We start from the raw sequence: 13,343 nt of genomic DNA on the forward strand, positions 1-13,343 counted from the left end.
CGTAGCAGCCGCTAGCGAAGCCCAGGATCCGTCCTTGAATCATCACCTTCACAGGGGGTGGGGAGGAAAGGGGAAGGGAAGGAATCGGGCGGCAGTTCAAGCCGACTTGGCCCTGGCCGGCGATAGGTAAAGCCGAAGGCACACGCCGGGAGCAGCACCTTAGAGAAACAGAACCTCGCCGCCCCACTGCCGCCCGCCCGCGGGAAGCTCTCGCTGAGACGAGAGGGTGGAAAGGGCGGAGACTACGGTCGAGTCCCGCCTCCTTTCGCCCGACGCAGTTCTCAACCAGGTCGGCTCCCGCGCCATATAGCGCCTACTCGGCTGAGTCCGCGGCGCGCAGTGTGGTTTGAGTTGAGCAGGGAGCTATGTCTGGTAGAGGAAAAGGCGGGAAGGGGCTCGGCAAAGGGGGCGCCAAGCGCCACCGTAAGGTGCTGCGCGACAACATCCAGGGCATCACCAAGCCGGCCATCCGCCGCCTGGCTCGGCGCGGCGGCGTCAAGCGCATCTCGGGGCTGATCTACGAGGAGACGCGCGGCGTACTCAAGGTCTTTCTGGAGAACGTCATCCGCGACGCCGTCACCTACACCGAGCACGCCAAGAGGAAGACGGTCACGGCCATGGACGTGGTCTACGCGCTCAAGCGCCAGGGACGCACCCTCTACGGCTTCGGCGGTTAAACGCCCCTTGCAAAGCTAACACTGTTAAAACACCAAGGCTCTTTTCAGAGCCACCCACACATTCACAACGAGAGCTGTTTATTACTAAAGTATCTTTAATAGAAAAAGGTTTTCCTGCTTTGTTTTGTAGAGTTCAATTATTCTTAAATACGAAAGGGGAAAAAAAAGAAAAAAAGCAATTGCAGCCCTTTATTAGAAAAGTTGGGGGCTCTGAAAAGAGCCGTTTGGGTTTAGTTTAGAACCTTCTTATTTGGAGCTGGTATACTTGGTGACCGCCTTGGTGCCCTCCGAGACCGCGTGCTTGGCCAGCTCCCCGGGCAGCAGCAGCCGCACGGCCGTCTGGATCTCCCGCGACGTGATGGTCGAGCGCTTGTTGTAGTGCGCCAGGCGCGACGCCTCGCCGGCGATGCGCTCGAAGATGTCGTTGACGAACGAGTTCATGATGCTCATGGCTTTAGACGAGATGCCCGTGTCGGGGTGCACCTGCTTCAGCACCTTGTACACGTAGATCGAGTAGCTCTCCTTCCTCGCTCTCTTTCTTTTCTTGTCACCCTTTTTCTGGGTCTTAGTGACTGCCTTCTTGGAGCCTTTCTTGGGGGCTGGAGCGGATTTCGCCGGCTCAGGCATCCTTAAAAGTTTCTTTCCAAGGTCTTTACTGCAACTCAACAACACCGAAAATGGCGTCTGCCCCTCTATTTATAAGGGCGTTATGCAAATGAGCGGATTGTAACAGTTCCATTCCTATTGGAGTAAAAATTAGGAACGTAATTACCGACACTTCCGCTTGATGTCGTCACAGCTTTCACAACGTACAAAACTATGCTCGGTAAGTCAGGGCTGTTTTAACCAGCAAAAATGTTTATTAATACTCATGGAATGTTTTATTGTGATTTTTTTATAAATATGGAAATTAGATAAAAATCTTTTGTTTTTAAAATACACTCGCAGCTCTTAACGTCTATCTTCTTGGTTGTTTTGTACTGCTGTATAATATGCTTAAGACACAAACGAGATTATTTGGGGCACTTTAACAACACAATATTCTGTATAACTAAGATCAGTAATAAACAGCTCTAGTTGTGAATGTGTGGGTGGCTCTGAAAAGAGCCTTGGTGTTTTAACAGTGTTTTTGTGTCTTTGCAATGGGCGTTTAACCGCCGAAGCCGTAGAGGGTGCGTCCCTGGCGCTTGAGCGCGTAGACCACGTCCATGGCCGTGACCGTCTTCCTCTTGGCGTGCTCGGTGTAGGTGACGGCGTCGCGGATGACGTTCTCCAGGAAGACCTTGAGCACGCCGCGCGTCTCCTCGTAGATCAGCCCCGAGATGCGCTTGACGCCGCCGCGCCGAGCCAGGCGGCGGATGGCCGGCTTGGTGATGCCCTGGATGTTGTCGCGCAGCACCTTACGGTGGCGCTTGGCGCCCCCCTTGCCGAGCCCCTTCCCGCCTTTGCCTCTGCCAGACATAGCTCCCCTCTCAACTCAGACCACACTGCGCGCCGCAGACTCTGTCGAGTAGGCGCTATATGGCGCGGGAGCCGACCTGGTTGAGAACTGCGTCGGGCGAAAGGAGGCGGGACTCGACCGTAGTCTCCGCCCTTTCCACCCTCTCGTCTCAGCGAGAGCTACTCGCGTGCGGGCTTCCTCTGCCCGGTGCTGTTCCGTGTCTTTGCCCCTCGCCGGCGTGAGACGGGGCCTCTGGCTTCCTTTGCTGGGGTTCCGCTGCCTTCTTCTCTTCTTCCGTTTCCTCCCCGCTCCCTGTGAAGGTGATGTATCTAAGACACCTCCACCCACTGTAGCGTGGGCTGCTGTCCTACGTTTCAAGGCTCGGCACGGCTGTCCGCATCCCTGTCCCCGTTTGCTGCCCCGGGGTCTGCGGCAAAATTCGGCCAATCCGAGGTCGCGCTCTGCACTGCCGCCCCGCCCTACCGACCGGTCCTTTTTCCGCTCGTCGAGAGCGTTCCCAGAGACGGCTTCCCGGCCGCACTCTTTGTTTGCTCTATCCGTGGTGGTTTCGCGTTCCCTTTTTCTTCTCTAGTGCTCCGCACTCTACCTCTCCCTGCTCCTCCGTGCAGGCCTGGAAGTCGCTCTCTGAGCACCTTCCGTCTCACATTCACGCAGGACTGCGGGAGGGAGCAGGGAATGTGGCCCTAAGCTTTCCGGAGCCGTCTTTGAGGCTTTCGTTGCGAAATGCAGCGACCCTGGTGCTGGTAGGGCCAATCTTGGCATGCAGCAGGGGCCCCACAGTGAGCACCAGCAGGCGGGGCGGGTCACACAACTCCGGGCTGCCGGCAGCAGCTGCACACTTTGTGCTGGGTCACACTGGGGGGTTGGTGTGTCATGGAAGGTCTCTGCCGCTCGTATGTGATCAGAGACAAGCAAAAGAGGTCGTGGCGTTCATTTTCAGAAAATGCCCATATGACACAATGTAAAAGGAACGGTAAGCAAATGGTTTCCCCTCAGCTGATCAGAAGTTTTGCTCTTCAGCGTTTTTGCTCATGAACTCAGCACTCACATTCATCTTACTGTGTGTTGGACAATATTCAAAAGGAGGTAGATTAGTTGAGGAAGATTTGGGAGCCTATGATTCATAACATGCATGTAAATGTTATTTCATAAGCCAGAAATGACGGCTATTTGTACTCTTAGCACATAGCACACGTCAAACACCTCAACCTTTTAAAACAATCAATTTTTTTTAAGTCTGTACAGATGTCAATGTAATTTAATTTCTGATCTGGATTTAAAGCATTTGGGCCACATTTCCAGTCCATCTGGATAATATATTCTTTCAATTCAGCTGGTAATGCAATAGAGGTTTTCACACTTCAAGTTGAGGGTATCCAAAGTTGTACAGGTCTTCCTTATGTTTAACTACTCTTAGAACAACTCAAATTCCATTTTAATTCCAAATGTTTTAAAATAAATCATGTGAATCTTTGTGACTGCAGAATGGGCTCCAGTTGCTCACACAGCACCCACAGCCCCTACATAAGCTGGAGAGTCTGCCCAGTTCTTTGTGCCTGAAGCTCCATGTTCAGACTTGTCCCTTAAAACAGTGGAGTAAGAGCAATTTAAGCCACTGTCTGAATACACAAGGAAATCTAAAGGAACATTAGGAAACATTTTCTTTCAAAACCAGTTCTTCCACAGTGCAGGCTGTGTCTCCCCCTCTGCCTCTTTCCTCCAGCAGTACTGGAACACCTCAGAAAAGAAAAAATGATTGCAAAAATCATCTTCCAAAGCACGTTTGAAATACCTTCATGGCAGGAGCTCCTCCTGGCAGTGGCCACAGATGGGTGTTTTTACTGCAGCCTGAGGATGGTGTTACGTGGATCAACGTTCAGGATCTCACCTTGAGATTACGTTCACTGCATTTTGCTCATGAGCTTGGACCCAGCATTAGGAGTAAAAGGAAGATGGAAACATTTGCAGAACCGCTCTGTTTGAAACAAACAAACCAACCAAAAACATCCAGCATTTCTACTGCGCTTTACTGAAGACAGAAGCCATGTTTCCTTGTTAAAATATAAAATGAAAAACAGGATCATTTATTGCATTATCGAATCATAAAGGTTGGAAAAGACCCCCAGTATCATCAGTTGAACCATCCACCTACCACCAGTATTTCCCCATTAAAGCAGCTGTTGCATTAGGCAACACCTCAGCATGTCTGCACAAAAAATTACACCATCATTTGAAAAATAAGATCAGTGCAGCAGCGCATTGTGCACAAACTTAGATTACTATTTTCTTGAGCTTAAATGATAATGTACATATATCACCGTATCTATTACAGTAGGAACCCGCAAACTGAAGACATGCGAGATCTATTTATTAGAGTGCTTTACTCCGTACGTTAAAAATTAAGGTGAAAAATTGATTAAAAAAAAAATCTTTTATTTAGTTTTTAAATATTGCCATTCTAAGTCTTGATATGTATAGAGAATAGTACCAAGTTGCCCCAAAACAGAACTCTAACTTAAAACTCACAGAGGTGAATTTTGTTATCTTTGTACATCCCAAGCTCCTGAGAACTTGAAGGTGCACCGGGACTCAGAGCTGCAGCTAACAGGGGCACCCATAGGCCAAGGATTCCCTCTTCACTACAGGTTAAATATATGCAATTGAGAGAAAATAAATGCTTTAACTCCCTTTGCTCCATCTGGCACAATTTGCCTGCAAGCTGCTGTTTTTTAATCATTGGAGGTTCGGCAGCATTCAGGTCAATCAGCCAACTCACCCTACAGCTGCCTGACCTACAGAATGTGGAGGTCTGACCCTCAGTGTGGTGGTAGTGTGAGAGTCACAGCATTGCATCCCCTGGTAGCTAGGAATGGAAACAGGGAATGCCAGCAAGCAGGAAAAAAGCATTCCAGAAGATAATACTACAGTTGCAGAAGCGAGCAGAGTGAAATCTCCTGTGCTTGGATTGAGACTGTGGAGAAGAGATTGCAAGTTCTGCAAGCTGTGTTGGGCTTACCCCACATTCAGAGCAGCAGGGCCCTTCCTGGTGGTGCCAGCTGGTTGCCACAGGCAGGACATGCTCCACTCCCACAGCTGGTGACAGAGCCCTGGGCTTTCTCTGGCATTCCAGTGCTTTGGTGCAGGTATTGCAATGCATCCGAGATGCACAGGTATCTGTCCTGGAGACTCGATATAAACAAGATGTGCCTGGGAAAGCAACAACCTTTGCAGTTCTTCAAGAGGAAGAGTAAGCACCTGGAGATATTTAGCTGCAGCTAATTACAATCAATAAAATAACCTCCTCCTAAATAATATCAATCTTAAATAATATCAACTTTACATTTCTCTGCTTACAAACAGAACCACGAGGCACAGGTGAGGTCACAAGATGAAACCAGCCTGCTACACCAGCTGGTTCTTCCATCATGTCCAAACCAGCAATCCCCAACCACTCACTTCAGCTACAGAACCCCAACCCCACCTAGAGAGCTCCTCTGTTACAGCAGGGATGTGCTATAGGTACTAATTTCTTGTTCCAAAGCAGCCCTCTTCCTTGGGTAAGTGCTGTTGTGCACATGGGAGCTGCGGCCTTGTTGCAGACATGGGCAGCTCCAGGGAACATCCCAGCAGAAGTCAGACAGCCTTTCAAGTAACTCACAACAGCAAATCAGGTGCTTTAGTAAAGTGCTTCTGGATTATCCTTCTATCCAAGTTCATATAGTATTGCCTACAATTAACTGACCTAACAGGAGAGCAGCTACGCTGACTGAGTAAAAGACCAGATAGTTTGAAAGTCCTGTTTTAAACAAAAACCTGCCAGAGCTGCAGTTTATCTGAAAGGAGAAATGCCACAGTTGGTGCTCTGCTGGGCAAGTCAGAGTAGTTCAGGATTCAGACCAAATTAAGTTATTCTCCCTACAGCATTTCCCATCTCTTTCTAAATAAGTTCAGCTGCAGAACAACTTCATGATATTAAGACCAAGGCCTACACAGCACATTTGGAGCATTCAATTTATTTTCTTACTTCATAGTTTCTTTTCTCAACTAATAGTCAAAAACCTTTATATCATACAATAAAGCCATGCTGCATAGTGTAACAAGAAAACATTACTGTTAAATAAAAGAAACATTAAGAAACAAATACTCTGTTTCAGGACAAGTCAAACACAAATAGTCTTCCTTCAGCAAAAAGGATGAGTTACTTTATAACTCAAGACATACGTAGAAGGCAGAAAATTTACTGAGCACATTAAAAGCAAAGCAGCATAAAAGAAACACTTAACACGAAGGGATTTCCTTAAAAAGCAACTCAACTCTTTTCTGAGAAAGTGGGTGGCTCTGAAAAGAGCCTTTGGGTTATGTTATGCTTTGAAAAACCTAACTGGCTTTGCAGGCTATGATTATTTGCTTTTAGCCTTGTGACTCTCGGTCTTCTTGGGCAGCAGCACAGCCTGGATGTTGGGCAGCACCCCGCCCTGCGCGATGGTGACCTTGCCCAGCAGCTTGTTGAGCTCCTCGTCGTTGCGGATGGCCAGCTGCAGGTGGCGCGGAATGATGCGCGTCTTCTTGTTGTCGCGGGCCGCGTTGCCCGCCAGCTCCAGGATCTCGGCCGTCAGATACTCCAGCACGGCCGCCATATACACAGGCGCTCCGGCTCCCACCCGCTCCGCGTAGTTACCTTTTCGCAGCAGCCGGTGCACGCGGCCCACGGGGAACTGCAGCCCGGCTCGTGATGATCGCGACTTTGCTTTAGCTCTAACCTTCCCGCCCTGTTTCCCGCGTCCCGACATTATATTGCTGATAGCAGAAGCCTGCAGTAGAAACTAAGCCAGTAACAATACAGGGGAAATCATACTGACGCAGGCGCTCGTCCCCTTTTATCCCTTCCCAGGGCGGGAGTAGCGTTTGGTGATTGGCTGGAAACGCCAATTGTGAAAACAACCAATGAAAGAGCGGATCTTATTTCAACCAATCAGAGGCATAAAACTCCACTTACGGTATTGACCAATAGAATCGCACAAATTGGAGCCTGTATATTTGCATAACAGCCCTATAAATAAGGGCGCTGTAGCCGTCTGTGTCGTAGTTCGCTTTCCAGTGGTTAGGAACGTGTACGATTAGTCATGCCTGAGCCGGCCAAATCCGCGCCCGCCCCCAAGAAGGGCTCCAAGAAGGCGGTCACCAAGACCCAGAAGAAGGGCGACAAGAAGCGCAAGAAGAGCCGCAAGGAGAGCTACTCGATCTACGTGTACAAGGTGCTGAAGCAGGTGCACCCCGACACGGGCATCTCGTCCAAGGCCATGGGCATCATGAACTCGTTCGTCAACGACATCTTCGAGCGCATCGCCGGCGAGGCGTCGCGCCTGGCGCACTACAACAAGCGCTCGACCATCACGTCGCGGGAGATCCAGACGGCCGTGCGGCTGCTGCTGCCCGGGGAGCTGGCCAAGCACGCGGTCTCGGAGGGCACCAAGGCGGTCACCAAGTACACCAGCTCCAAGTAGAGTGGTCCTGAACCTCACTTTTAACCCAAAGGCTCTTTTCAGAGCCACCCACGTGTTCCCTGAAAGAGCTTTAACACAATGTTTCCACGTCTAAAAGACTTGAAAGCTTAAATCAGCAGCGATTCTTGCAACTGGGCTGTTCCTGCTTGCTTCCTGGTTATTCAGTATAAACGCTAAATAAAGATTTATCCAGAATCATTGCTCAGTGTTTTGTGGTGTCGATTTGAAGATGTGATTAGTGATGAGCTTGTAAATGTTACGTGTCTGTATTTCCTTATGCAGTAAATGCAAGTAGCGTCTCTTAATTTCGATTCTAGTTGTTCCAGTAATACGCGATTTATCCGAAAGACCATCACGGATCTTTCACTATCTCCATTAACACATTCTTTAGAGAAAACAAGCAACCGTACTCTTCTTTTCCCTTAGTGTTTTTACCGTTTCTCTGTCCTTAATTTTTGCTTTTGAGAAGATTCCCCCTGCGGACCTGAAAACAACCCCACGAGCGGTGTCTCGGTGGGACAGACGCTTTCGGAGCGGAGCTGTCAGGACGCGCCGGCAGAAGCTCCGTACGGCGGTCGCGCAGCGCGGGCTTTTCGAATCTTTCTAACCGTCCAATAAGCGGCCGCGGCCTCTCCCCTCATCCAATCAGAACGGGCCGCAGGCAAAGCCTTGCGTCCCATGCAGCCCCGCGCCGCTCTGCGTCCGTCCGGCAGCGGCCCCGGTGAGCTGCGGTGAGCGCTGAGCCCGGCGGTGTAAGATGGAGGGAGGTGGCGGCCGCGCTGCCTGCTCCGCTCTGTCGCTCTCCGGCTCTGACAGCAGATTTGTGAAGCTGTGCAGGAATTACGACGTCCCCCGCCGAGCGGAAAGGTCATTGCCAAGGACGCGGAGAGTTGGCTGCGACAGTCCCTAAGAGGCGTGGCGGCAGCACGCAGACTGTTAGGAACTGCATTGTCTGAGTTAAAGCACCGAGAGAGACCTGCATGCCCCTGAGCGACACCCGCCCCAGCAGTCCCTTTAACGCGCACCTCGGTCTTGCAGTGCTCAAAGGCACTCCGAAGAGATTTATTTCATTTTCTTTTTTATTTTTTCCCCCCAAACCCGCAAACTTTATTTTTCCCAGCCCCATCTTAACTATGTCCGGCAGCTCAGAGTCCTGCCCTTTTTGCAGGCGAGCATCCCACCAGATCGCGAGTAATTAACGGTGAACTATGAGCTTCGCTGCGGGCATGGAACTCACTGCCCGAGTGTCCCAGCTCTTTTTTGGACAGTGGTGGGTGGCTCTTAAAAGAGCCGTTGGGTTTAAGTATTTCCACTTCAATACTTCATTTCTTGGCTGCCGACTTTTTCGCCCTGGCTGCCTTGGGTTTGGCTGCCTTGGATTTGGCAGCTTTGGGCTTCACCGCTTTTGCCTTGGCCGGGCTTTTAGCAGTCGCAGCCTTTTTGGGCTTGGCAGCCTTGGTCGCCTTCTTGGGGCTTTTGGCCGCCTTCTTGGTGGCTGCAGCCGCCGGCTTCTTGGCTTTCTTGGGGCTCTTCTTCGCCGCCGCCGCTTTCTTGGGCTTTTTGGCGGCGCTGGCAGGCTTCTTGGCCGCCGGCTTCTTGGGCTTGGCCGCGGGAGTTCGCTTCCTGGGAGCCTTCTCCTTCACCTCACCCGGCTTCTTGCTGAGGCGGAACGAGCCCGAGGCGCCGGTGCCCTTGGTCTGCACCAGAGTGCCCTTGTTGACCAGGCTCTTGAGCCCCAGCTTGATGCGGCTGTTGTTCTTCTCCACATCGTAGCCGCCGGCGGCCAGCGCCTTCTTGAGCGCGGCGAGGGAGAGCCCCTTGCGCTCCTTGGAGGCGGACACGGCCTTGGTGATCAGCTCGGTGACGCTAGGCCCCGCGGGCTTGCGGGCTTTGGCGCCGCCCGCCGCCTTCTTCGGCTTCTTGGCGGCGGCCTTAGCGGCGGGGGCCGCGACAGCGGGAGCGGCGGCGGGAGCGGTCTCCGACATCGCGGCAGAGACTTCTTCCTAATCAAAAGAAAGTAATTGGGCTACAGTAACCCCGATGCCTGAATTTATAGCGAAGCGGTGATCTGTGATTGGTGCTTTGCAGAGCCCGCCTAACTGTTAGCCAGGAAGAGCTTTCCGTCCTCCGAGTCTGTGTTTCTTCGGAGTTATAAATTCGTATTTTTTGGAAAATATCGAACTCGAAATCGCCCCGCTTTCTTCAGGGGGCGAAGGGAAGACCTTGAAGCTTCATTCTGCGGAGTTTGTCGCCTCGGGCAGCCAGGACGAGAGCGAAAAGACGCGTTTAACGTGCCGTCCTGCGTCCGGGAAGACCCTGGGGAAGGCGAACTTTTGTTTTTCCGTCTAAATTTAAATAAAACCTTTCGTCCAAAAGTCTCCCCCGTCGGTCAGATTTGTTCTTTAGGGGCTTTTCTGCGGAACAGGATGGATACCGAGGGGGCAGCTTCAATATTTTTGTCGCAAATCGAGTTCAAAGGGAAGGAAGTAACACAATTTCGTGGCTGAGCTTTGAATATGGATAGAGAATCGCCTCCCTGAACCATATCTTTAACCATTAACAATACGGTATTCTCACAAAATTCCGCGTTTTGAGAAAATATAATACATGCAGAGGAATGTATGTACCGGAACTTGTCACTTTTCCTCGTGTTTTGTTATATTCTGAGAATAATTTGCAGCATTTTGATTTTTTCTTTGTTTTGTTTTATTTTTGGACTTAGTGTCTGTATGTAAAAACGAAGCTGGTTTTGCCTCGTTAATAAAGTCGAAATAAACTGCAAGCTCGATGTTTTGTCCTTTAGAGTACACTATATTGCTGCTCTAAAACTTGCAAAAGTCAGAAGCAAGAAGTAAGGAGAAAAACGTTCAGTGGGTATATATACAACAAGATGGGTCACATTATCCTCAAACATTAATGGAACAAACTGAAGCCTCTCTTCTCCCCTAATAAATATAATAAATATAATAATATGGAAATCCGACCTCTGAGAACAGATCAACTCATACAACATTTGTTTGCATATATTTGGATATAAGCTTCTTTTCCCACCATAAGCTCTATAAAATCTGTAACTCTATTCTTAAGAGAGAAACGAAAACAGACAGACAAACCCTCATAATATAAATGCTCATATATTGGCATAATTTTCAGATAATCCTCACAGTTTAAAATCAACTTTGATTCTCACTTAATTATTGTGTCACCAAGTGACAAATGAAAATAGTTCTGTTTGCTCATTAGTTTAAGTAGTGGTAAGGATTGATTGCAATGATTTTGGAGCTGTTCAGAAATCAGTAACCTCAACTGTTTCCTAATTAGAAAGCAGACTGAAATTTATTCCTTCATTGAAAAATAACAAATTAATCCCCACATTCTTGTTTTGTCCCTTTGCAGTTTAGAAATAGCTACCACACAAAATGTCAGTGGGCTGTTATATAAGAGAACATCTCTTCTAGCACTGATGAATCTGAGATTCGTGAAGATAAATAATACTCTGCAGAAGGCCTTGCCTTGAAGTTTTATTGGTCCAGTGCTGGAAACCATTGTGTTATTCTTAACGTTAAGTGGATTTAGTTTAAATGAAGTATAACAAAATAGCAAGGAGCATTGAGATACATTAGGATAGCCAGTGACAATGAGCTGTCACTCTTCTATCATCTCATGTAATTCTAATTTTATTTTGCCATGTCTGTATGCAGGTCAGCTGATACAATGAAGGTGAGGAAAATAAAGGCAGAGGAAGGGGAGATTCTGGCTGTTCAGTACCCTACTGCTGAAGCCAGGCTGGAAGGCACACTGAGTTGGGCTCCGAGATCTACCACACATATCAGGTACTTGCATGGGAATAAAATTCTGAGAGACAAAAAGGTAGTTGCTAGAAAAGGAGATGGTGTTTATTTTCCCAATCAGTTAGATCGAGATTTCTGTAAAATAGAATCAGTCTGCAAGTGATAGAGAGAACAGAACTAGAAAGGGTTGTCAGATATACAGGTCTGTTTGATGTAAGGCTCTCTTCTGGGTTTGAAGTGCAGGCAGTGATGGTGAGATCAGCTGATCTGATGGATGTTGGTCTTCTCCTCGTTTAATTCTTGGTGGGTTGATATATATCCAAATGTTTTTCAACTTATTCCTCCTTCAGGTACTGACTGAGTTGCACTACTGAAATTCCATGTTTCTCCCTGGCAGTCTGAGACAGACCTGGCAGTTCACATCCAACACTGAGTTGTCAGCATCCCTCATCCTGACTGTTCCTCAGGCACCAGACCTGCCCAGTCTGCACAGGGCACAACCCTGGTCTCCTTTTTCTGATCACTGAGAAGTTTCCTGTTCTTGAGTGCTATCTCTGAAAAGTTTGTAAAGAGCGCAGAGTGGGCCTTTAGAGATATGAGGTGGAGTTAATAGAGCTTTTTCCTTATCCCTTTTTATCCTTCTTTTTCTTTTTCTTTTTCTTTTTCTTTTTCTTTTTCTTTTTCTTTTTCTTTTTCTTTTTCTTTTTCTTTTTCTTTTTCTTTTTCTTTTTCTTTTTCTTTTTCTTTTTCTTTTTCTTTTTCTTTTTCTTTTTCTTTTTCTCTTTCTTTTTCTCTTTCTTTTTCTTTTTCTTTTTCTTTTTCTTTTTCTTTTTCTCTTTCTTTTTCTCTTTCTTTTTCTTGTTCCTATTCTTTTTCTTTTTCTTCTTCTATCTTTCCCTTTTCATTTACCTTTTCCTTTTCCCTTTACCTTTTCCTTTCCCTTTCCTGTTGATTTCTCCCTTGGATGTGGAATTGAGATTCTCAGGTAATCAGATAAAATAACCATGTCAGTTGGAGTCTTGGCAAATCTACTCTTTCAAATATGAATACAACCCAAATCCTCTAAAACCAGAGTACATCAATAGGCTGGTGTCCTTTCCTTGTACAAGAAAGGCAATAACATAGAAAAATGAAACAAAACAAAATAAAATAAAAATGGGGTGATTGAAGTGCCTAATAAGGACCTATTAGATTCTTGCATGTGAGCAGCTAAAAGAAACAAATATAGTGCCACTCTCCTCTCTGCCATGTTTGCTAGGCAGCAAAAATCAGAGCTGTCCCTTTTTATAACTGAAGATGAAAATCTCTTTATCCACCTGGAAAATATGGAACAGAAATCCCCACATAGCCATGTTTTATTTCCCTACACTCATCTCTGAACATTAGTACTATTATTATATATAGGAATCTGATTTGTGAGCATAATTTTGTTCTACTGGATATATAATTGTGGTCTTTTTTTGCAGCAGCAGATGAAGAGGAAATAAATAAATAAAGGACACACATGCCTATGTGTGGAAATGAAATGTAACCCTTACTATAGCTCTCACTAAGTGCCTGGAAAAAGAGAAAAAAAATGGCAATACACAACACAGTTAGATTCCAGAGAGCCAGATTACAAGTACTAATCCACCCAGTGCTGTAAACTGATACTAGATCATCAACATCCACATCCTATCCCTTCAGTAGCAGTGAGGATGTTTATGTTTATGAGATATCATGATATGTGAAAGGAATGTTGATGTGGATCAGAAGATCCAGATCTACACCCTGCCTGAAAATCACTCTGTTAATCTTAAGGCATCTAAATAACATAGGCAAGAACTGAGCTACAGGGCCACAGGCTCAGCATACCCCAGGAAAGGAACACGCTGTTACTGTGTCAGGCAAACTCAAGGAAGGAGTCAAA

General features: G+C 47.5%; 6 protein-coding genes across 6 annotated transcripts; 2 read left to right on the top strand and 4 right to left on the bottom strand.

The window, feature by feature from the left end:
- Nucleotides 1-339: 339 nt before the first annotated feature.
- LOC140261898 (histone H4) lies at nt 340-746 on the top strand. Its single transcript, XM_072355834.1, has one exon. The coding sequence runs from the start codon at nt 366-368 to the stop codon at nt 675-677; it is 312 nt and encodes a 103-aa protein (XP_072211935.1). The 5' UTR covers nt 340-365; the 3' UTR covers nt 678-746.
- A 165-nt stretch (nt 747-911) lies between these two features.
- Nucleotides 912-1,343, bottom strand: LOC140260489 (histone H2B 7). Its single transcript, XM_072352909.1, has one exon. The coding sequence runs from the start codon at nt 1,302-1,304 to the stop codon at nt 924-926; it is 381 nt and encodes a 126-aa protein (XP_072209010.1). The 5' UTR covers nt 1,305-1,343; the 3' UTR covers nt 912-923.
- A 213-nt stretch (nt 1,344-1,556) lies between these two features.
- LOC140260024 (histone H4) lies at nt 1,557-2,452 on the bottom strand. The gene has a single exon (XM_072351946.1). It carries the CDS (start codon nt 2,137-2,139, stop codon nt 1,828-1,830), a length of 312 nt encoding a protein of 103 aa, XP_072208047.1. The 5' UTR covers nt 2,140-2,452; the 3' UTR covers nt 1,557-1,827.
- Nucleotides 2,453-5,007: 2,555 nt separating this feature from the next.
- Nucleotides 5,008-6,971, bottom strand: LOC140256227 (histone H2A.J). Its single transcript, XM_072344575.1, has one exon. The coding sequence runs from the start codon at nt 6,927-6,929 to the stop codon at nt 6,540-6,542; it is 390 nt and encodes a 129-aa protein (XP_072200676.1). The 5' UTR covers nt 6,930-6,971; the 3' UTR covers nt 5,008-6,539.
- Nucleotides 6,972-7,227: 256 nt separating this feature from the next.
- Nucleotides 7,228-7,850, top strand: LOC140258418 (histone H2B 1/2/3/4/6). The gene has a single exon (XM_072348649.1). It carries the CDS (start codon nt 7,263-7,265, stop codon nt 7,641-7,643), a length of 381 nt encoding a protein of 126 aa, XP_072204750.1. The 5' UTR covers nt 7,228-7,262; the 3' UTR covers nt 7,644-7,850.
- Nucleotides 7,851-8,711: 861 nt separating this feature from the next.
- On the bottom strand, nt 8,712-9,646 carry LOC140256304 (histone H1.10). The gene has a single exon (XM_072344709.1). It carries the CDS (start codon nt 9,626-9,628, stop codon nt 8,966-8,968), a length of 663 nt encoding a protein of 220 aa, XP_072200810.1. The 5' UTR covers nt 9,629-9,646; the 3' UTR covers nt 8,712-8,965.
- Nucleotides 9,647-13,343: the final 3,697 nt, after the last annotated feature.

Source organism: Excalfactoria chinensis, chromosome 1 (assembly GCF_039878825.1).
Source record: "Excalfactoria chinensis isolate bCotChi1 chromosome 1, bCotChi1.hap2, whole genome shotgun sequence".
Lineage (NCBI taxonomy): Eukaryota > Metazoa > Chordata > Aves > Galliformes > Phasianidae > Excalfactoria > Excalfactoria chinensis.

What these genes read in the sequence shown, in the direction of transcription:
- LOC140261898 (XM_072355834.1), top strand. Translation starts at nt 366, where the DNA reads ATGTCTGGTAGAGGAAAAGGCGGGAAGGGGCTCGGCAAAGGGGGCGCC.
- LOC140260489 (XM_072352909.1), bottom strand. Translation starts at nt 1,304, where the DNA reads ATGCCTGAGCCGGCGAAATCCGCTCCAGCCCCCAAGAAAGGCTCCAAG.
- LOC140260024 (XM_072351946.1), bottom strand. Translation starts at nt 2,139, where the DNA reads ATGTCTGGCAGAGGCAAAGGCGGGAAGGGGCTCGGCAAGGGGGGCGCC.
- LOC140256227 (XM_072344575.1), bottom strand. Translation starts at nt 6,929, where the DNA reads ATGTCGGGACGCGGGAAACAGGGCGGGAAGGTTAGAGCTAAAGCAAAG.
- LOC140258418 (XM_072348649.1), top strand. Translation starts at nt 7,263, where the DNA reads ATGCCTGAGCCGGCCAAATCCGCGCCCGCCCCCAAGAAGGGCTCCAAG.
- LOC140256304 (XM_072344709.1), bottom strand. Translation starts at nt 9,628, where the DNA reads ATGTCGGAGACCGCTCCCGCCGCCGCTCCCGCTGTCGCGGCCCCCGCC.